Source organism: Rhea pennata, chromosome 3 (assembly GCF_028389875.1).
Source record: "Rhea pennata isolate bPtePen1 chromosome 3, bPtePen1.pri, whole genome shotgun sequence".
NCBI lineage: Eukaryota > Metazoa > Chordata > Aves > Rheiformes > Rheidae > Rhea > Rhea pennata.
Window position 1 is genome coordinate 47,213,630 of NC_084665.1, and position 23,536 is coordinate 47,237,165.

At 36.1% G+C, this 23,536-nt stretch overlaps 1 protein-coding gene across 1 annotated transcript in view; it reads left to right on the forward strand.

Moving 5' to 3' along the window:
- Positions 1–20,328, forward strand: part of TTC13 (tetratricopeptide repeat domain 13) — a 48,614-nt gene extending 28,286 nt beyond the window's left edge. Inside the window, exons 15-23 of the mRNA XM_062573671.1 lie at positions 2,198–2,290; positions 6,857–6,940; positions 8,459–8,543; positions 10,902–11,011; positions 12,392–12,527; positions 13,279–13,358; positions 14,035–14,113; positions 16,709–16,788; positions 20,178–20,328. Coding sequence (XP_062429655.1) covers positions 2,198–2,290; positions 6,857–6,940; positions 8,459–8,543; positions 10,902–11,011; positions 12,392–12,527; positions 13,279–13,358; positions 14,035–14,113; positions 16,709–16,788; positions 20,178–20,301 — 871 coding nt within the window. The 3' untranslated portion in view covers positions 20,302–20,328. The remainder of the gene's footprint in view (positions 1–2,197; positions 2,291–6,856; positions 6,941–8,458; positions 8,544–10,901; positions 11,012–12,391; positions 12,528–13,278; positions 13,359–14,034; positions 14,114–16,708; positions 16,789–20,177) is intronic.
- Positions 20,329–23,536: the final 3,208 nt, after the last annotated feature.

Genomic DNA, 23,536 nt, shown 5'->3' on the forward strand with positions numbered 1-23,536 from the left:
AACAGGTGAAAGTTTTGTTAGGTGAACATAATAAATCATTCTATAAATCTTAATGCTAATAAATCATAGTACTAGTAGGGTTGAGAGTTGTTAGTTAGATCAGTAGCTAATTGTTTGTAAGTAAAATATATGTTGCTTAATAATTGACTGATTTCTGTTTTAGGTCATTCATTTAAACCAAATTCTGTCCCTGTGTGTGTACTGAGGTATTAGAGGGAAATAATGGCAGAGGCTAAGTCTTGTGTGTTTGAGATCTGTGCCTTCCCTCATGTAGCTGCTTTCTATCAATGGGCTTTACTGGTACCCACTTCTTTAGGGAAGGATTAAGCAGTGTTCTGTAAGCTGTTCTTTTCTGAAATTATACTCAGAGCAAATTCCTCAGAGCTGTTTCTCCTCAAAATCCTTGCAAACTTTCATAGACAGCAGTTGCAGTAATAAAGCTGTGTGTTGATTATTGAAGTGGTTTCTTTTCATCAGACTCCTGTGTCAGAAAAAATTAGCAACTTGAGCTCCCAGGAACAAGTGTCTGTGCTTGGTCAGAACAACAATCAATAGAGTCTTGCATCCTGTCTCCAGCAAGGGCCAAGTACAGGTGTTTAGGAAAAAGTATGAGAGTAGAGCAAGCACATAAAAATTCCCCATAACATTTTCCAAATTCATGACTGTTTGATTAAGGGAGTTCATGAGCCAGAAGTGATTAATAATCTACCCAAAGTTCCCACCTGTCTACCGTTATCCTGTCAGCAATGTTCACTGTTAGGAATAACAAGGAATTATGTTTCTATTTTTAAGTCTAAGAAGTCAAAATGCAGAGGTCGGTCATTTCATTTCATTCATTTTGATTCAATTCTTTAGGAACCCTAAACTTGTAAAAACCTCTTGTAGTAGTTAATGCCAGTGCAGTACAAGGTCAAGTTCTGGAAAGTCATGAATGCCCTACTGCAAACACAACAGTTGATCTAACATGAAGATTTCTGCTACCTTCCACATACTTAATTTGTAGGTGGTTCTTAGTGGGCCCAGTGCTAGACTTATATTCATTTTTAATCCTCGTTCTGTCTGGGTATTGGATTTGACATCATATATCGCTGATACTGAAATCTTCAGTACTTGGGGAGATTCGTTACCTAAAGCTCTCTACAGGAACAACTGAAGTCTGCCATAGGAGTAATCCTGTATGTACCTTAAATCAATAGGAAGACATTCTTGATTGTGGCTCTAATGGATGCTCTTGGCCGTGAGAATCAGATTTTTAGTTTGTCTTATTTATGCTAAAAGTGGAGTCAATATAGGCACCTCAGTATGAAGAATCTCAGTTACTGTTAGATCATAATTTTCTTTTTTTATAGGACAGTAACATCTAGAGGCCTCAGCAAAGTTGAGTCCCCATTGTGCTAGGTTCTTTTGCAAAGTGAAAGACCATTCATGACCCAAAGAGCCTACAGTTTAATAGCAAACTATAGTAGATAGGTGAAACAACAGGATAAGGAAGAAATGTACTAACAATATAGCATTAAAAATAATTTTTGCTTAAATTAGCTAGATATAGTGGGCCATGCAGTGGCAGTAATCACAGTGGTAGCTCCTCCTTAAAAAATAAACCTATCCAATGATGTTCAAGGCATATTGACAGGACAGCACATGGTCTACCTGTACAATACACTACTTTTGTTTTGCTTGTTAGTTTGCTAAACAAAATACATCAGATGTGAGCAGCCTCATTTTTGTGATATTAAATTCAAAAAGAGGAGAAAGTGAACTCTTACTGACAAAATGGCAGTATTCTGATCAAACATAAAAATGCTTTAGGTACAAGGAGTGTGCTTCTGAAAATACTTCATTTTTCCTCTTTTAAATGAGGGAATGAGTGGGAATGGTATTCTCTGGTTGAAGCAAAGATGTGAAAGACTGTAGGATACATTCCAGCTTTGTTTGGCTAACAAAAGCTAGCAGTTGCAAACTCTCTGGCTGCATAAAAATTGTTATGAAGTGTTTTCTTCCTCTTAAAGAAGTCTTGTATGCATTTCAATAAAAAGCTTTTTTTTGTGATCTCTGAATTGTGGCTTTCCCCTAAAATTACTATGTGCATGCACAAAGTTCTTGAGAATTCACAAGATGTACTTTTTGTGTATGTGTTTTTCTATGTTACAAATGTATGGAGAGAAATGTGTTGATATTAATATCTTTTATCTTTTAGGATAGCTGACCCCGACCAGCCTGTACTTTGGTTAGATCAAATGCCTGCCCGAAGCCTTAGCAGAGGTTTTAATAATCACATTAATTTAATCAGGTATGAGACTTTTCAGAGCCAGTTTTCCATCCCTGCCCCCCCCCAATTGTACCAAAGTATACCACTTCATGAAACAGAATGTGGCAATATTGAGTGTATATGTGCTTTTTAAAAAATACTTGTTTTATATTTTCTAGTGGAACATTTGTTTTCTGTGTGCTCAGAGTTTTCCCTCATGACATTTCCCCTTATTCCTGAATTTCAGTTTTACAACTGTGTTTTAGGAAAATGCATATTTTTACATGCTAGTTTTTTCCCCAAATAATCTAATTTTTACATTTAAGTAAGGTTCATCACTATTGGTGTAATTCTTGCAAATGCTACTTCTAAAAGGTAGTAGCAGCAATAATGAAACAGTACTGATCTATTACCTTCAATACCAGTTTCTCTAAAGGAATAGAGAGGAAGCACATACCCTTTTAGGTGTTCTCAAGAAGGAAAAAGTAAAGCAAAGATGAGAAAATAAGTGACCTGTGAAAGTTAACAGGTGTACCTTCAAACAAAGGTAACAGATAAAAGGTTCAACCACCGTTGTACGTTCCATCTTCTCCCATGCTGCAAGACGTGGTACTGCAGTCATGACAGTGCTACCTCCCATGGAGTAGTGGAAGTGTGAGAGACTCAGTGTGGCAATATCACTGTCAATCACAGGAGCAGAGTGTGTTTGTGCGAGTAAGTGTGTAGCCAGGTTTCATCTTATTTCCCTTCTTGCTTCCCTCCCCCTCGCCCACCCTACAGGAAGTATGAAATCTTTAATCTGTCATTCTGCTTTTATATCTATTTCTTTCTTTTTGAGAAGTTGTCTGGAAAGAGAGGACAAGGGAAACAAAGCCTTTTCTAGAGTTTTTATCTATAGGAAAAATAGTTATATTTTAAGGTTCACATAAAGAGGCTAATGAGTATTTCTCCAAGCACTTTCTAGCATTCTACAGGATGGATCCCAGCAAAATTTCTTTTACTTTCAGGAGTGGTTATAATGTAGTTTTAAACTCTAATGCAAACCAGTAGTTGCCTTGCAGGATGTGCTGCTTCTTCAAGGAGAGTAGTATGCTTAGGTTGCTGTCTTTCCTTAAGTCAAATGCTACATTTGGGCTCTAAATACTGTCTATGCTTGCTGTTGCTGCCTTCACTCACCTAAGAAGGACTGGAGATCACACAAGTTCTACCTTTTTTTTTTTTTTTTTTTTTTTTTCCCCGCTTGCTTTCCTTTTTTTTTATGGGAGGGAAAGAGCTTAATGTCGAGGTTTGGTCTGTGTTAGCAGAAAGCACTTGGTTATTATACTGAAAATAACTTTTGAACGTGTAATCTGCCGAAGTGTGTCCCTGCATGGAATTTCTCTGTCAGCAACTCTGTTTTTAATTGGCCAAAGTATGTTACTTGTTTTCCCCTTGGAGAATGCCTCAGAATTCTGGATTAAACTTTAGGAACATTCAGAATGGTAGGTTCCTAGTGAATTAAATTCTGACCTGTCATTTTTGACTCAGACTTGAGTTCTGTAGATTTCATCAGCGTTTTGATCGTGCTTTCTTAACAGCTAATTAATGATTCATTGTGAATTATTTATTCAGGGCTTTTGTGGAAGGAGAATCAGGTTTGCAGCAGCCTAAATACCCTCACCTGAGGAACTGATCATACCTTAGGTGTGGATGCTGATGCATCCTTTTTCATCCTGGGAACCTGTACCTGTTTGATCACTTTACATCCCAAGTAATAGCTGTTTTCATAGCTCAGCTTTATATAGTAGTTTGTCTGCCAATGGATATCCTCCTGATCATTTTATACAAAGTGAAGGATAAAAGGAATCAGTATAAGTGCTAATAGTTTCTTAAGTTTTACTTTTAAAGCATGCTGTAGTCCATTATTTCTAAATGAGAATTTATTCTTACTGGATTATGCAGAATGTATAGCTGTCTTCTTATATTACCTTAATCAACCTGTAAAACAGCTGCTAATTGAAGTTAATAATAGGCTACAAGGCAAACACCTTTTTGTTTGTAGATGAGATCATTTTATGGTCTTTAGACTCTTGTTTCAGGAAGACATCCTTTGCTTTATATTCAGCTTATAATTTGAAAGTTGTTCTCATACTGTCAGGTTAAGGCTGAATTCTTTCTATAGCTTGATTACCTGATGTAATAGTAGATTATTTAGGCTGACAAATGGTAATTCTCTGTTATTATTAAATACACCAAAAATATAAAGTGTTCAGTCAAAACAAGAGGTGTGAAAATATCAGTAGGGTAGTAAGTGTGAAGTACTAGTCTTTATTCTTCACAATGAGACTGAGTGTGAAAAGAAGGAGGAGTAGATAGTTTCCAGTTTCCTACTAATCTGATATTGGCTCTACTGGCAGCAGCTTAAATAATAGTAGAATAATTTGACATATAAACTAAGGAAATTATGCATGCTCTTGGAAGTACATAATAAACGCAACTACAGTGATTCCGTGTACTTCCTATTGGTAACTTCCTTAGTTGGCTGATTCACTGTCTTTCATTGGATATAACTTTTTTACAGTCCTATTGTTGTACCATGCATTTGCACAGTTCATTTGGCAAAAATGAGAGATGGGAATCACTAGGAGGAGAGCAGGGAGGAATAATCCTTTAACTGGCATGCCCACTGAAAAATTTGAAATGTGGAACTTCCCTCCATCCTGTGAGTATTCATGAAAGATAAGGTCATGCCTAGCTCAGGCTGCCTCTAGGACTTCTTTTGTTGAAATTTTACACCAAGCATTTCTGGATACAAAAATGTTTCCATTAGATACCTGTTAACAGAACTTTTTTTAAGATTCAGAATTCTTTAAAGTAAAATATTGTTCAGTGATTCCTATCAAATGAGTTTTGGGAGTTTTGGCATGGAGACAGTAGCATTCTTTGACTTCTGAATTCCAGATTCTTTTTCAGAGTGACATAATGTTTGGAAAGTGCTAGAAAAAAAATTGTCTTGATTTAATCTGGAGAACTCTTGTCAAAGGGGTCTATGGGAAGTGTTAAGTTTCACAATGTTTGATAGGTTTCTAGAATCCAGTGTTCTCAACGTGCAAGTATGTTGGCTACCACTACTTCTTAGTGGGTCTGGGAAGAAGTGCAACATTCCATTATCTCCTTTTTGGCTTAAATAATGATAATTACCAAGTTTGGTTTGAAGTAGAGAAAATGTTTGTGAAAGCTTAGTTTATTTCTGTAGGTAAAACAAGGATTTGGGCTCTCCTAAGCATTAATGATAAATTGACCATTCTTACAAAAAAGTAAAAGCACTGTGTGGTACATTGCTACTTTTAAATTCTTGGTGGTAGTGTTTATTTCACAAATAGAAATAGTCAGAATAAATACAAAACACTTTTGACCATCCACTAGAAGACTTTTTTCAATCCTACTGCTTCTAAATGGCCTGACTTGGATCTGTTTTCCAAGATGCCTCTAGAGCATGCCACTACCTTATTCTTTAACACTTCTGCTTGTTATACAGATTTTTTCTTTTTTTTTTTTTTTTTTTTAGATGAAGATAGAAAATGATGGGACGTACAACAAAGGCAAATTATATATGGAAATTTGTTCTCATCCTTCTTCTTTCCATCCTTACTGTCCTATATGCAAATATGTATATATGGTCTAATTCTATCAGTTTTTAAAGACTGATTCTGGCATTATTCTGAGACTAGGCCTACTAAAGTGTGAGGCTGTGGAGTGAGGTATTAGGGAGTTAAACTGCCGAAATCAGTTGTTTAGAGTGAATAAAAGCCAGATATATACAGCTTCCTGTGATTGACAGTGGTTTTGCTTCCTCAGACAGAAAACGGTAACATTTGCTTTATAAAATCTTGTTTTGTAGACTGGGAGAAGAGGAAGGACTCCTACAAGTACAATAATGGTATGTAATTTTCCCTCTCAGAGTGATTATAATCCTAGTAGGGTTTTACTGAGTGTTTATATATATTTTTTTCTTATTGTTCCAAGGGAAAATATACCTTTTTGTCATTTTAGTTTAACAGTTACTACTTATAACTGTTAGGAGTCAAAGCAAAATTACTTCAATGTATAGAGACTTAGGTGAAAGAAGAAAACTATACTTGGATAGTCAGAGCGTATCAGCACATATATTGGCAAATATATAAATTGGAGAGTGTTGGTTCTCAAAGTAAATCAGTATGATAATTCTTTATTCTATAATTTCTTCTAGTGTATGTAACTCTAAGAACAATTATTTCCTTATACAAATCTATGATTATCATATCTGTGTGTTTCATTGTACATGGGAACACTGAAAATGGGAAAATATCCATGTAACACAGTTTACCAGGGAACAACAGTACCAACGATACCTCAGATTTTGTAAGTCCCCTTTTGAATCTATATTCAAAATGGAGATTGGAGAGTTCATTGGTTCAGACAATCTGCTAGTTGTTTCCTCTAATTGTGAAGCATCTGTAGATAGAATTCTGTCAAATTTTAATAATTAATATTTGTATCTTAGCCCTAAAGCGGGCTGTTAGGGTTGAAAAACAAGACTTTAAAACTTCTTTTTCTTTTTCTTTTTCTTTTTCTTTTTCTTTTTTATAGGGGACAAGTCATTAACATGAGGTACCTGGAATATTTTGAGAAAATTCTTCATTTTATCAAAGATAGGATCCTTGTTTATCATGGGTAAATTACTGATTCCCCCCCTCCTTTTCTCAGGTAACATTGATTGGAATTTTATGTAATACTGACAGACAGTTCCAGAAAATTTGAGGGATATTTTCTTAATTCTAGTAAGTTCTAATTTTCTTGGTATCTGTAGCTGTCTTATTTCTTAATGGTAACGCAAAATCATATTCATTGCCCTTAAAATAATAATAAAAAAATACTCTGTGAATTACACTATACCTATAAATAAATAATGATGTTGATTTTATGCTCATACTTTTAATATGAGTGGGTGTCAATTCTGTCAAAAAAAACCCTGATTCTTTAAAAAAACTAGGTTCCCTTCTGGTAGAACAGAGTACAGTTTCTCTGAATATTGAAATGAATTTATTAAATTCTAGGGTGATAAATCCAGCCTTTGAGAGCGAGGAGGAGGGAGAATGGGAGACAGTCAGGAGGGTAACTTTATAGGAAACTGTGGTGTTTGACAGGTAGCTTTTAAGGACCAGAAAATCTTTACTACATATTACCTAAATGGATTAATAGACCTTGGTCTGAAACAGAAGACAGTTGTTAAATCTTAAATGAAGAAATGTGACTGAAGGTAATCTTAAAGTTGATATGGGCATGTATTTCAAACTTTGATCAGTCTTATAAGTTAAATGTCTTCCAAACCTCATTGTGGCAACAGTCTTCTGACAAAGTTTAAATTTAAGATATTATTTTAGCTTTAATTTCTCTGATTTTTCTTTGGCCTGGTAACTTTTGTGGAGTATTGAGTTCTGCTGTTCAGTCTCATTGTACTACTTAAATGTCAAAAAGTAAAATGCAGAAACTCTTTATAACAGTTGAAAACATTTAAATTGTAAAACATTTAAGATTCCTGCTGAAAAGTTCTTAAGGTTTGCAGTAACTGAGAAGTCTATCTTCTATTGCAAGAAAGTTTGTACAAACTGAATCAGCAGCATTTGACCTTAAACCAGAGCAATTTGTGCTGTGGTGTTTATATACTTCTGTTTTGAAAATCTGGATGTAGTCAGTAAATGTTAGAGAGTTATTTTGGTAAGTTTACCCACAGTCTGGTTGTGCCTATGTCTGTGATATTTATGTACCTTTAAGACTACATAGATGCACATGTTCTGAAAAGAGTATTTCTAAAGGTAACCTTATTCTTCTTCCACTTTTCCTTAACAGTCCCCTGCCCTCACACATGCATGCAAATACTGTTTAGTGTTTTAGTCTTGCTGACAGTAAATGAGAAAGAAACTTATAGTTTGAAGTTGAGGTTTGAAGCTGAAAAATTATCTGAGATAGTATAGGAAGAAATTACTTTTTAAAGAATGAAAATGCTTTTGTGCTGGAGTAGAAAAGCCTGTGGCCAAATATGCAGGAACTCACTTTTCAGAAAAGGAATAATTAAATAACTGTCAATAATGTATTCCATTGACCATTGATATAGTTAATTAGAAAAAGCTAAATGGATTTCCAGAAATGCTGGATGTGTTCAACCATTGCAATTTCATGTTTTTTTTTCAGTGCTAATAATCCAAAAGGACTATTAGAAGTTCGAGAAGCATTGGAAAAGGTACATAAAGTAGAAGATCTTCTTCCCATAATGAAGGTAAATTAAAGAAAAAAAATCAAAATATGCTGGAAATAATAAAACTTCTTTTGGCAAATATTCAGTTCTTCAGAAAATAACTGTAGTATGTGAACCTAAAATGAATAACTGGAATCACTAATATTTGGGTTATTTCAAATCTGTATGTGCTGGGTGTGACCTTTCCTTAGATATATGCAATGTGTGGTATGTATTTGAAAGGCTTGATCTAATTTTGAATTGGTAAAAGAAAAGAAGAGAAAACAAAATGTTGAATGTAGTTCTCTGAAACCAGTCTTATCAGCCAGGAAGACTTGTGGTCCTCCATAATGGGCTTGCAGTATGTAGGTACAGTATAAAGGAACAGACTGAAGGTAGGTGTCTAAAAGATTAGGAACATGAAAACTTTTTTTTTAATTTAACTTCATTGGTCTAGGTAAATAAATGGTGGAGGTAGAGGGACTGTGGGGGAGTAGTTGCACTTAAAGACTGATGACCAGTCTGAAATAAAATGGTAGTTTACAGTTTTCTGCTCTGGAAGTCTACCAGAAAAGGAGTCAGGGGCTGAGAGTGGAACCACAGTTTTTCTACTTAGTGGTGATGGTCTCTTTAGAAATGTATTGGATTCTATGGCTTGTTAAATAAGTCACCTTCTTATCCTCTCAGCTTAAGCAGTCACACTTAAAACTGAGTTTAAATAAAAGGTCTGCCTCCTTCCTCTGTTAATCTAGGATGAGAAATATGCAAGTATTTGTGGAAATGTTGTTACAAGGTATTAGTTTTGTAGAAATTAGGATTTAATTTGGAATAGAGTAAAATTGGGAAGGAATAGTTATTCTGCACAAACTCATTGTTTTCTAACAGGGTATCATCTGCATTGCAGTTTCATATATAGATGATAAGCTATCTCTAAACAAAGCTGATTATTTGCCATAGAAAAGTCCTCCCTGCAAGCATATCTACCTTGGTGCTACTACTGAGACTGGTTTTGAACTTGTCCCCTGTAGTGCTCAGTCACTGTGCACTAGCCTTACAGAAGCTATGTGGCTCAGGCACTACAATGTAAATTTTTCCATGGGATGTTTCAATAGGTATTACAAATATAAGTGTCTTTCCAAAGAGCAGGTAAAAGATTTGGAAGTCCTTTATATATTCCTGTCTTCATCTTTGCCTTGCAAGGGGAAGCTAATTCCCTACTGACACGTAAATGTATAAATAGGGCCCTGCAGAGTACCTAATATGGTACTACTACTATTGGATTGTAGGCCAGAGAAAATGCTATTAGTGGGTTTGAAAATACTGATTACTCCAAGTGGATGGTGAAAATATATAAACATAGTGGAGTATGCATAACTTATTTTGAAATAATGTTTCTAAGAACTGGCAACAAATATTTTTCCTGGTTTTCATAACCAGTACCTTTTGTTCTGGTTTGAATCTCCTGTATCTCATTCTAAATTGTATCAAACTGGAATGCTGTTTCTCAGTAAAGGCTTTTAAATGTGTTTCTTTAAACTAAAAGAGTCTGTGTTTATTTTAAATATAACAACCTGGATCATTAGTTTTATCTTAAAATAAATTATGGCACAAGTAATTCATTCAACAGTAACTATTGTGTCGTAGACATTAATAGTGCCTATATAATACAAATGCCTGCTAATATTGACGCAGTTTGGTTATTCAGAGAGTTGGGGAATGTTGTGTGTTGAAAGTTGGGCTTTTGGCTTTATTTTAAATACAGTTTTGCATGGTTTATACATAGTTACTGCTCTTTGGCTACAGTATTACACTTAGCTAATTCAGTTATATAAAATTGTTAAACTTTGTGATATCTTTCCTCCTGGTGAGGATAAACATTAATTGAGCCTGGATTACAGTTAAGAAATTGTTGCTATGAGCTATATTCTAGAATCCAGTTTACACTAACGCATTTACTTGTCAGTATAAACAGAAAATACAGACTCTAAAACTTAGTCTTTTGCATTTACATTGTGACACCAAATGGTTACTGTCAGCATGCAACTGTGGGAAAGATTATTGCCATCTGTATAATTTGAACTGCTTCATACATACATACATGTATACATACATATATGTACACATATGTACAGTTGCTTCTCACAATAAGTGCAGATTTGTTTTCAGTATATAGTTATAAATTAGAATGACAGTAGCCCTCATTCAGTACTTGAGATTTCCATTCAGCAGGAGATAAAAGAAAGAATAAAATAATGTAGTTTACAGTACCTCTTCATACTCTTTGCTTTATGCTTGTCCACTTTCATTTCTGCTCCAGGTATTCTACAATGTTCAGAACAATAGTTAGGAAGTCTGTCTCTGTGCATCTTCTCTAATGTTACTTGCTTTTTCTTTTGAAAGCAGTTTAACAGTAAAACAAGAGATGGGTTTACTGTGAACACTAAAGTCCCCAGCCTCAAGGATCAAGGGAAAGAATACGATGGATTCACAATTACAATAACAGGAGATAAGTATGTTTGACATTTTCAAATACATGCCTGAATTGCTGTAATGATGAAGTATTAGCAGTTAATTTGCTCTCAAAATACCATTTTCTGCTTGCATAAAGTGGATTTTGTGTTTCACTGCTGGCATTTGTGCAGAAACCTTTGTTTATCTGAGATCTTGTAATTCCTGTGGTATTTCCTAACAAAGAAGGAGTATGGGTAGTATTTAAGGAGCAGGCCTGGTTGACATAATTCTCTAACACAGAGCATATAAATGAAGAGTGACATTGTTATTTGTTGTAGGCTATAAAATGCTAGAGGAAGAAAGTCTTTGTCCATACTTAAATATCTTTGTTTTTGTGAGACCTTACTTGCTGTGGACATAGAGAAGTCTTGAGTGGAATGGAAATTTCTGTGATCCAAGAATGGAAAAAGCTGTCTGTTCTATTGATGTCTGGCCTCTTTTTTGTTTTTTTTTTCACAATATTTGTGGATCTTCTGTTTGTAATTGCCAACTTGGACTGTGCCATTCTGTGAAGGTGTGTTCAGGAAGCTGTAGGCCAGGCTCTGGGTAATTGCCTTCTTCAGGAATACTGGGTCATTTGTCATCTTAAAGCATGACCATTAATCTGAGCTTCAGAAGCCACTTCCAACTATTAACTGAAAGTTTGAATAGACATTTCTTGCCTCTGGTTCATTATGGGATTTTAAATTGGAAATTTTCATAAAACTTGAACGTTTCCAACATGTGGTGTGGAAGCTGGGCTTACATACTAAAGTGTTAACTTATCTCTTGTTTTTTAATTTTATATTCTAAATCATATCTCTATATACTGTAAGATGATGTAAAATATATGGCACCACTGTCTTGGAAAGATGCTTTAGTCCAATTAGAACTGTATAATTTTGTTTTGCAGAGATTTCGTTGTACATGGATCTGTTTCAATCCATAGTTTGTAATGACACTTTTATGCAGAAAAAGTTCCAGTTTGGCAGTTTACATGTTAACAAAACTATAGTGTATGTTCTATACAAAAATGTCAAAAACAGGAAGATACTTAAAAGTATCATTTTTTTCCTCCACACTTGAAGTGAAACACTAATGCTTGTCAGATATCCTTCAATGGAAATACTTTATCTGTGATTAGACATCAATCTTTACAAACTCTTCCAGAAAAACTTAGAGAATGACAAAATGTTTTAATTACTGTGACTTCTTTTTATTTTTAGGAGAGTGCTATTCACTTATTCTCATGCTGAAGAAAAATTACAGGAAAAAGATTATGATGTGACATTTTACTGTAGTAAATTTGTTACTTACCTTGGATATTAGATTGTGCATCAAGCTCTGTGTGAAAGAAAAAACAACTTTTTTTTTCTTTCTTTTTTTAATCTGTTTAACAGAGTGGGGAACATACTATTTTCAGTAGAAACTCAGACAACTGAAGAAAGAACACAGCTGTATCATGCAGAAATAGATGCACTATATAAGGATCTAACAGCTAAAGGAAAAGTACTAGTTCTATCTACAGAGCTGGAGGTAAGGTTGTTTTAATGGAAATGATGAATTCCTTGATGTATTTCTATTATACCTGCTGTTTAATAGGTACTTTCTTAATAATTTTTTAAATCCTAAGTAGTGAACATCTTAAGTAATGATACTGACTGCTTGTTTAAACCTAATTATGACAATTTGAAAATAAATTGCCATATTTTCACCTGTTACTTAAGTTTGCTCTGCTTTGCTGCAGCAAAGGAAAAGTCCAGACAAGGAGGTTCCAGTGTCACAAAGTGCTCCGATATAGAAATGTGCTTTTTCTTGTTTGTTTGCTTAATCCAGTAAATCTGTGATCACTGCTTCATTGTCCTGTCAATCACTGTTTAAATCATGTGTAGATCTGGTCCATGGGCCAGATGTGAGAAGTAACATGAAACCATGGATCCATGGCAAAATGCTATAATTGTGTTAATGTTGGTTTGTACTGTAATAAGAATCTGACTGCATTTGAGCTTGTCCTTTCCATTTTTGGTCCTTTAACACAGTACAGGTGAACTATATTTCACCTAAATGTTAAATGTATAATAAAATAACTTCCTTTAGCTTAACCTGTTAATCAGATTTCAATTTATCAGCTTGACTTTTTTTCACACTTGAAATAATTCTTTAGAAAAAAACAGTAGCATTATAAGACTTTTTATATGGATTACTGTACATGGTTTTGTGATTTTTGTTTGGACTATTAATATTTAATTAGCTTTAATTCTTTTCTTGTTTTCTTTTTTAAACTTAGGAAGCAGATGCTGTGTGCAACTTGATCCTGTCATTAGTTTATTACTTCTATAACTTAATGCCTCTTTCAAGAGGTTCCAGGTTAGTGTTTTTCTTCTATCATGCATCCGTTATCTTCAATACACTCTGTAAAAATAAACACATTATGATACTGAAGCATACAGCCATTTTCAGTGGCTAAAAAAGGATCCATGAGTTGAATTGTCTATCTTGCAATCTCTCATTTTATGCTGCCATGACAATGGGGACTGAGTTTGTACTGTTTTAAAAGCTGGCTTGTCGTTACTGATGGTAATTATTCATAGCTGCATGCATATTTAAAATGAGTAGTCTATATTTTTAGACTTCAGCTCACAGACTGAAAAGTGTCATTTTTAAATTGTAACATTTGAGTTCCTAATCCATATTATGTTACAGCACTCTAATTTCACTCAAAAAGCTTTCCCTCTTGGGAACAGGAGTTTGCTTTGTCTTTAGTTTAGCAGAGTTCTAAGAGCTCACAGGTCTGAAATTATGATTCTGACCCCTGTAGAGACCGTTTTTCAGTAGTTCATCTCCATAGGACCTTAAGTTCATTCCCATGGTGCTGGAGAGTGAAAGTGATTTCCCTTTGAAGTGTGTCATATTTGTTTTTTTTCTAAAATAAAGTAACTATCAAAGTATTTTGTATTAATCCTCTTTGCAATAGTAGTAGATTAAATTTGTCTACATTATCTAAAATAGTATTATGGAAAGACTTCTCTATTTTGTTTTTTAGTGTGATAGCTTATTCAGTGATCATGGGAGCACTAATGGCGAGTGGAAAAGAAATATCAGGAAAGATCCCTAAAGGAAAGGCAAGTATCAAAATACACTGACTCAGCTTTTGTAGAGGAAGTAATACTTACAAATGTAGAGAGGGAGCTGTAAAAATGGACAGACGTTGCCCAATGGCTTACTGGAGGTATCAGCCATTTACTGTGTTGTCTTGAGCTTTAAACTTTTCATATCTGTTATGACAGCAGGTGAGATTTAGAGGTGGTATCTGCAATATCTCTGGTTAACTCAGATATTGTTGCAGGTCATCTGCCACAGTAATTATACCTTTTTAACCCTGAAGCCATCCTAGTGTGCTGAGCAGCTCTTTCCAGCTTCCTTTGAAAGTATTCTGAGAGTACTTGAGCAGAATAATTGGCTTTTCTATGTGTGCAGCAGAAATTTTCTTTCTTTGCTCTCAATGTGATCCTGCCCCTCTATTCAGCCCTGGGGAAGCCTCATTTTGAGTACTGTGTCCAGTTCTGGGCTCCCTGGCACAAGAGAGACATGGAGCTGCTGGAGAGAGTCCAGCGTAGGGCTACGAAGATGATCAGAGGACTGGAGCACCTGCCTTATGAGGAACGGCTGTGAGAGCTGGGTCTCTTCAGCCTGGGGAAGAGAAGACTGAGGGGGGATCTCATCAATGTGTACAAGTACCTGAAGGGAGGGTGTCAAGGGGACGGGGCCAAACTCTTTTCAGTTGTCCCATGTGACAGGCCAAGTGGCAATGGGCAGAAATTGAAGCACAGGAAGTTCCGCCTGACCGTGAGGGGGAATTTCTTCCCTGTGAGAGTGACGGAGCACTGGACCAGGTTGCCTTGAGAGGTTGTGGAGTCTCCTTCTCTGGAGATCTTCAAGGCCTGCCTGGATGCAACCGTGTCTACCATGTTCTAGGTGACCCTGCTGAGTGGGGAGGTTGGACTAGATGATCTCTAGAGGTCCCTTCCAACCTTACTGATTCTATGATACTATGATATGGTCGACCACTAAATGATTTGGAATCCATTTGCAACTTCTCTTAATTCCCCCTTCCCCTCTGTATCCTGCTTATTTCAAAACAAAGTCTTACTTTTCAAGACATTAGATTCAAAATTAAACCACCTTGCTCAATGATGGGGGTTCACTTTGTGTATTCAGTCATCTACTGGTTGAAAAATTATTACAACTTTTGATCTGTTAGCTGTATTGTGTCTTTAGTATGCCAGGAATGAGAGCTCCTTAGTCTTTTAATGCATTGTTGAAAGGATCGAACAAATTCTAGTGAGAATCAGCAATTTTGAAGAAAATATTTTGCATGCATAGCTGAAGGGAGAGTGACTTGCCTTTCTGTTCCAGCAGTACCTGTGAAAACAGTGAAGTTTGTCCTTTCAGTACAATGAGCTTAGAAGGCTGATAACATTAAAAACAAAATAAAAACTGAAAACATACAAGGCAAATATTATATTCTACTCCTAATAGCTTTTAATAATGTGCTGCACTTCCTTAAAAGCAAGAAAGTGTTCTCTTCAGTGGGTCAGTAAGCTGGTATCTTCAGTATTCTGTAGGGGTTCTAGCTCAAGTGGAAGACTTATTTATCTGGGGAAGTTTTATACATCTTTTTAGGTTTATATAGGATAGTGCATTTTGCTGACTGATTTATGCAGAGTTTCAAGATTACTTAAAAGCAGGATTTTTGACTCACAGGAAGCTTTGGGGCCACTTCTTTGCCTAAACTGTAACAAAAACTTTTTAATGAAAATTTTCACCAGCTGGAAGAGTGGTGTCCCCCCCCTTTTTTTTAATTGAATGAAACTGTTTAGGATTTTTTGCCAGATTCATTAGAAGGGGATTTCCAGTCCCAAGCTTATGAAAGAACGCATTATCAGACTGCTCTAAAGCCAGAGATGTGCAGCTCTAGAGTCTTGTGCTTACCACCTGGCAGGTCTGCCAGTAGCTAAGGTCACTATAGTGTCCAGTATTGTTTGCGATAGGGTACCCAGCCTGCAGACAGCTTCAGTGCCTGTCATGCCTGCCTACTTCCAAACACCTTTCATTGGTGATGAGGGACAAACTAGTCTGTGCATAAATCAGTTTGTGGTTCACCCCTCTAGGGGCAGAGGTAACATTCTTTCAAAATACTTAAATTCAGTCAAAGTTCACTGGATGCCAAATGTTTCAACCTAGATGTTTCAGTATTAATGAACTTAGACTGAACATTGTTCATTGAAAGCACCTTATCAGCTGTAGATACAAAGTTGCCAGATGTCTTAGCTATGTGTAGTTAAAACTTGTCCAAAAACCCATTGTGGATAGAAGCAATACAGAATGCTCAGAAAGCTCAGTATAAATCTACCATTCTGTGGTACTATATTCTGGCATTTTGCAGAGTAGAGTATGTAGAATCAATGAGAAATATCTCAGTTTTAATTGGGCATTGTCTGTCTTCAGCCCTGTATTACAGTATTTTCTTGCACTAAATTTTTAGTATAACTGTCTTGTTAAGAGATGATTTTAAAAAATGATTTTTTCCACAAAAAGAAGGATATAGTTCTAAATGTTGATTTAGTTATTAAAAATACTCAAGAATTAACTCTGTGGAATTAGAGGATTTAAAGCTTCTCATTTCTTACAATCTTTTTTGTTTTTCTGCATTTTAGCTGGTTGATTTTGAAGCAATGACAGCAGCAGGGTCTGAAGCTTTTAGCAAAATAGCAAGGAGCTGGATGAATCTAAAAAGGTAAATTGTTTTGTCCAAATTCTTGAGGAAAGAGATGTGGGAGAGCTTCAGTTTTTTTATATAAAACCTTGGAAATGTGATTACTAGATATTACTAGATTCTTAAACAGTAGATGGGATTACAGTAAAATTTGCTTTTGAGACGATCATGAATTGGCATATTGCACTGCAATCACTAAAGTTTAAGATTTGGGTTTTTTAAGAATTTGTGCCCAGCAATGATAGTCGCCTGCCTCTGGTCTGCCACAACATGGCAGTATCCAGGAATGGTCTTCCTTTATCCTGTAGACCTGTCCCTAAATGTTTGCGTTCACCTTTCAGCAAACTTGACCAGGGCCCATTCAGTCCGATTCTCTGATGAAATCTGACATCTTTTCTCCACTGACAATATAGCAGAGGTCCATCTGGATTTTGCATCATTTAATTTGTAACTTTATTCCTACAAAAACTCCACGGAATAGTGTGGCCTACAGATAGGATTGGGATGGTGCTGGAAAGGGGCTGTCAAAAGAAAGATTGTCTGCCAAAATAATCTTCATCAGAGAGCTTGTTTATCTGGGCCATTTCTGGGAGTCCTCAGCTAAATGCAAACCAATACATTTTTAAACTGTTTTTTTCTGAATTTATCAAAAATCCTCAGCCAGACCAGCATAGGCTTATGAGAAATATAAGGTACTGCATTCAAACGAATGGTTAAGCTGCTGGAGCCCACAGGAACAAAAATAAGGCAGTGGCATCAAGATGAGCCACCTTTACATCACTTGTCAGCAACAATGGGCTCTTGGGCAACACTTGCTTCATTTTGTCCAGTGGTCAGATTTGCTTGCTCTTTTTTTTTTGTTGTTGTTTTTTAATTAATAAATCTGAGAATTAAGAAAACAAAGGAGAAATTTTAACTTAGTCACTTCTTTTCCATTCTAAGGATCTCTTCAAACTATACATTTAAACTTATTACCTGTCTTTTAATCCTGTTTTAATCTGGAGCATTTTTAAAGCTGATGGCAGTTTTGAAGCCTCACTTTGGTCCCTGGGAAGATCATGGAGTGTGTCCTCTAGGAACTTGATCTAGGCACTAGAAGATGGTGGTTGGGCACAGCCAGCAGGGATTTACCGAGAGTAAATCATGCGTGACCAACCTAATTGCTTTTTGTGATAAAACTACTGGATTCGTGGATGAGGGGAGAGCAGTGGATGTTGTTTACCTTAGCTTTAGCAAGTATTTATCACTGTCTTCCACAATATTCATGTAGCAAAGTGGGACATTTTTGTCTGAATGAGTGGGCAAGTAGGTTAAAAAAAAAAAAAAAAGTTTGGATTTGGCTGTAGTGGTAATGGGTAACTCTCTCTCTGGAGGCCACTAACAAATGGAGCATTGTGGGGTCTATCCTAGGACCTACCTTGTTTAATATCTTTATCAATGACCTGGAGGAGACAAAGGAGTGCTTGCTCTTGAAGTCTGCAGATAATCCCAAATTGTAGAGACCAGTTGATACTGCCGTTTGGAGGACCTAGACAGGCTGGAGGAATGGGTCAACATGAGCCTTACAAAATTAAAAAAGTACAAGTGCAAAGTCTTGTACCTGGGAAGGAAGAATCCTGTGCAACAATACAGGCGGGGACTGCCTGGTCGGAGAGCAGCTTTGCAGAGAAGGACCTGGGGGCCCTAGTAAACAGCAAACGGAACTGGTAGTGCTGATAGCGACCCCTGGCAGCAGGGGATGTCCAGCAACATCCTGGGCTGTGCTAACAGGAGCATACCAATGGATTGGGGGAGGAGATGATCCTCCTCTACTCCACACTTGTTTAGACTACATCTAGAACACTGCATCCAGTTTTTGGGCTGCCATTATAGAAAAGATGATGATAAACTGGGGCAAATTCAGCAAAGGGCCACCAAGATGGTCAGGGACTGGAGCATGTGCCTTATCAAGAGGGAATTGCACTTCTTCATCCTAGAGAAGAGAAGGTTTTGTGTGGGCCCAACAGCAGCCTTTCAGTACCTATGAGCAGTATCAAGAAAACTGAGCCAGGCTTTTCAGTGATGCCCAGTGGGGGTGATGAGAGACAATGTGCAAAAGTTGAAACAGGAGAGAGATTCAGGTTGGGCACAGATTTTTTGCCCTGAGACAGTCAAGCGGTGGAACAGGTTACCCAGAGAGGTGGTGTAGTCTCTGTCCTGAAGGTTTCCAAGACCCAGCAGGATAAAGACCTGAACAACCTTGTCTTATCTTATACTTGACCATGCTTTGAACAGGTTGTCAGATTATGGACCTTCTGAGGTCCCTTACAACCCGACTTATTCTATGATATTATTGACAGTTCGTACTGCTGTTAGTGCTAAACAAATATCTCACTGATTAGTACAGTTTAATTTATTATCAGTGGCTATCGGTCTTGCAAGACTGTAATACCTCATTTAAAATGAAGAACATCATTAAGAAGACTCAAAGTACATCTGGTTCAGGCTCAGATTAAAATTCTACATGTAATCATATTCAGTCCTTATTAAGTAGTGACATTTTTAAACTACAGTGTAGCAGCTTGCAGTTGATGCTTCTTTTACAGTAGTAGATTTTTAATAAAAGTAGTCTGCACAAATATTATGACTTGGTTGTCTTGGAAATACCAAATGTTTATAGTTCCTACAATTTATTTTACTATAAATTTCTCAGTTTACATGCTTACCTCTTTCTTAATCCTGTGTTCATGTATCAAAAATATTTTGACGCATCTTTACTAGAACAGAGCAGACTATCTTAGGATCAAAGGCAGCTTAAGCCATTTTAATCCTTGCTACATGTTTCTGAAATTATTTGCAGGATCCCATAGCAAACCAGATTTGGATTAAAAAATAACTGTATCAAAAACAAAATTTATTTTTAACCTGGAGCATTTCATAGTGCAGTCCCACCAATAGATTTACTGGCTCAACCGAGAGATGTGTAATGGGCCAGGAATCAGGCGGAGGGGAGAAAATGCTAAAGAAGTCTTTGCTTGAGATTGAGGAAAAGTATCTGTGGAACCACAGCCCACTTGAAGTAATAATATAAAGGTAATTAACCTGACTGACTAATTTGTCAGCAGTGTAGGAATAATAGTGGGTAAAGTAACTAAGAGTTGAAAGACTTCAAGCAATAAAATTCTGCTTTAATTTCTGCCATTTTGGTAAGCTCCTTTATATGGTGATCATTTTCATTCTCTGTATTGAGGGCACTTACTGAAGTGAGTAGTCATAAGAAGCGAGAACTGATGGGCAACAGATTCTTGAATTTAGTTCCCAAATTTGCTGGAGAAGGGAATGAGCAGAAATATAAGTTAAGATGTTAATTTTCTGGTAATTCATTAAACTCAGCAAAAGATGATTAATTTTCTTTTTTCCCTTTTTTTCAGTATTTCTCCTTCTTACAAGACACTACCATCAGTATCAGAGACATTTCCAACACTGAGAACAATGATTGAAGTACTAAATACAGACTCGTCTCATTGTTTAAAAAAACCTGTAATTGTTGTGTAATTTATACAAATAAAAAGCCAAGTCTCATTGCTTCATAAATTATTTTGAAAGGGAAAATTACAAACTGGGTTTGTTTTTACTTTTATGAGGTTTTCTTGTTTTTCTGGTGAGAACTACTCAAGTCAAAGTACCCTATTTACCAAAAACAGGAATCTTTTTGTGTGACCAACAATATTACAAAGGGAAGAAGAAATTTAACAGTTGGTTTTTTTCTTTTTTTTTTAATCCAAGTTTACTCAGATAGGCCAAACTGAAAAGCAATTAGAAATTTCCATTTCAGTTATGTTCTGAACATACTACGTTAACTTTAAAAAGTTAATGTGCTTTGAAAATACCACTTCCCATTTTTTTCCCCAAAACCTCTGTCTTCTGCATGGAAAACTTCATGAGCCATACATATGAGAGTAATTAGTAAATATACAGGCATTTCATGTAATGTAATCCAGTGAAGGAACAGCTGTCAGCTTAAAAGAACTAGTTTCAGGAAAGCATGCTTTGGAAATAAACAAATGACACATCTAGAATTAGCTTGGTGAATAAATGTTAGAAATGCAGCAATTTTACATTAGTCTCCCTTTCCAGATATCCATTCCTGTTCCTCTTTGGCAAAAGATAGCAAAAGAGTGAGAATATATTTGGAGAGCTATCTAGGGGTCTTTGGGTTGCTTTTGTTGGAAGGGGCTAGCAGCTTTCTGGAAAGACAGACATCCTGTAGGGCAGGGCTAATTCAGTTCTGAGAATGTGGACAGTACCACAAACTATGGTTCACATTGTAATAGTGATGATATTGCTTTTGGTAAGTTCTCACTGAATTTTACTCATTTTAATTTGAGCTTTGTGACTTTGAAATCCTTTGTCAGGATAAGGGACTTCAGAAGCATAAGCTGTAGCAGGCAATGGTGAGGCAAATGTTTCCTCAGTGCCTTTATCAAGGCACTTTTGTTGTCCCCTTAATATTCAGCATTTCAGAAAGACTATTACATTTCTAGATACAGCTTTCAGCTTTTCCCAGTGTTGATAGTTTAACTGTGATTCTGTTGCTATCACCTTTTGCACACATACTCTTTCTTTACTACTACTTAATTTTCCAGTACTTACGGCTTTTGGGGCACAATTGCAAGTCTTTGCCCTAATCAAGTCCCATGAGAGATGCTGAACAGTTACTTACCAAGGGGTAGAGGAGAAAACTCTGCATGCTCCAAGGCATGCCAAGCCCAATAGCAGTGGTATGGTTCCTTTTTCTGGCTATAGCACAGTACATTCTCAAACCTGTCTTTAATCAAATAAAGAAATGCAGCAAAGCGCCAAGAATATTGATACAGGTGACCTGTTTCAATAGTGGGACTGAAAGTAGGGTAGATTTATTGAAGGGAGAGCTTTTATCTTGATTATCCTACATAAGCAGTCACTAGATTCAAAGTGGGCTCTGTGTATGTACACAATTTGGGGGGAGTGTTAAGTCTGGGGAAAAAAAAAAAACTCAGAAGCTACAAGATAAGTTAGAATTTGTTCTGAGTACTAATATCCATTATGAAAAGAGCCCTGTTCATTTAAAGTTGGATTTCAATATTTGTTAACTGGATCACTGACAAAATACGACAGCCATGGGTAGCCAGTCACTAGAATGTTCACACGTATGAACATTTTTCCTAGAAATGGTAGGAAAGGAAACCTGGAAAGCGAGTGTTTATTATGTCTGTAATACCAAGCAGTGCATCTCACTGTGAGCTATCAGTTCTCCCACTACATGTGTTTCAGAAGTTTTAGTTTCTTCTGCTTCATATCTGGTTTGCGAACTGGCTGCTCATTAGCATTTGGAGTTCATTTTAGCAATGTGTTTTCCAATTCGGACTCTTTTGGGGTGAAACAAAGCATTCTGAGACCCCTCTGCAATGTAAATCAAAATGCAGTAAGTGGAGAAAATAGAGAGACTTGCTTTAGTTTAAGTCAGGAGCAAACTTTTAAAATGATGATGCATATATGCCTCTAGGAACCTATTTTTCATGAACTCTTATATTCAAAGATTATATACTATAATATGAGAGTAGGGAAAGAATTACGCATTCCTCCCACTTACAGCCTTCTACCATCTATTGCTGAAATAAATTGTACTATCTGTGTGCTCACTGTTTCTTCTTAAGAACAAGTGCTGTTACATACCAACTTCTTACCGTGCTACCATTAATAGACTTGTAATTATAACAGAAGCAATGTTATATGAAGGAAGGGAGAAAAAGTAGGAAGCAGATTTTATATTTAAGTGGTGTGGTTTTCGGGGTTGTTTTGTTTTTTTATTCCTGCCTCTGATATGTCTGAGGGTAGGTCTGGAATATATTTCAAGATTCGCATGGACTGTCCTAGAGCTACAGTAATAAAATGGTTAGATTTAATTGGAAAACAGTGACCTGACTCCTAGCCCAAGGAACTGTTTAGAATACTCAAATGTGTGATATCTTGATCTGTAGAAATCAATACTTTCACACAAATCAGTACCCAAACATTGTGCCTACATCTGAGCATCTTCTTCCTAAAGCTTATTTTTTTTCCTCTGCTTCTGCTTGTTTGCAAGGAAATCATTAAATAAGTGAGTAGAGGATATGTAATGAGTGCCCAAAACATCATCATGCAAGGAAATCTAGAAAAAAGGGAAATAGCTGTTTGGAATCCAAGTTAGCAGTCATTAGCGAGCACTAATCTACTTTGTAACATTGTTAAGCATTTTGAAGGATTGGTATAAATTTGAGAAACTAAGTAAAAATCACCAGAAAAAAATAGAAGCTGATTGCAAATGTAGCCCTAAGATTGATGATCCAAACCATAGTGAAAGCAGATTTGACCGATACTAATGAGCACCCTTTTCAAACTTTCTTGATCAGAATTTATGTAAAGGGCTAAAGTAAGTATTTCTTTCCAAGTACAAGGATAAAGTAAATTTGTGAGTTTCCATTAAAGGAACTATATTACTGCGCAATCATGATGAAGGTATTCTTCTGCTGTCCTTTTGCTTAAGTACCTTTTCCATTCTGCCATAAGCAGTACTTGCTTCTATTGTGTCTTCCATTTAAGGATATAAAAGATTCAGAAATATTTGTTAGATTTCATAATGGAGGAAAGTAATTATTATTCTCTCTTACCTAATGGAGAAACAGGTATAGTAGCCAGGAAGAAATTCCTAATTTAATGACTACTTGATTGTACTAAAACATTACAATTTCTTTCCTCTTAGCCTGTAAAG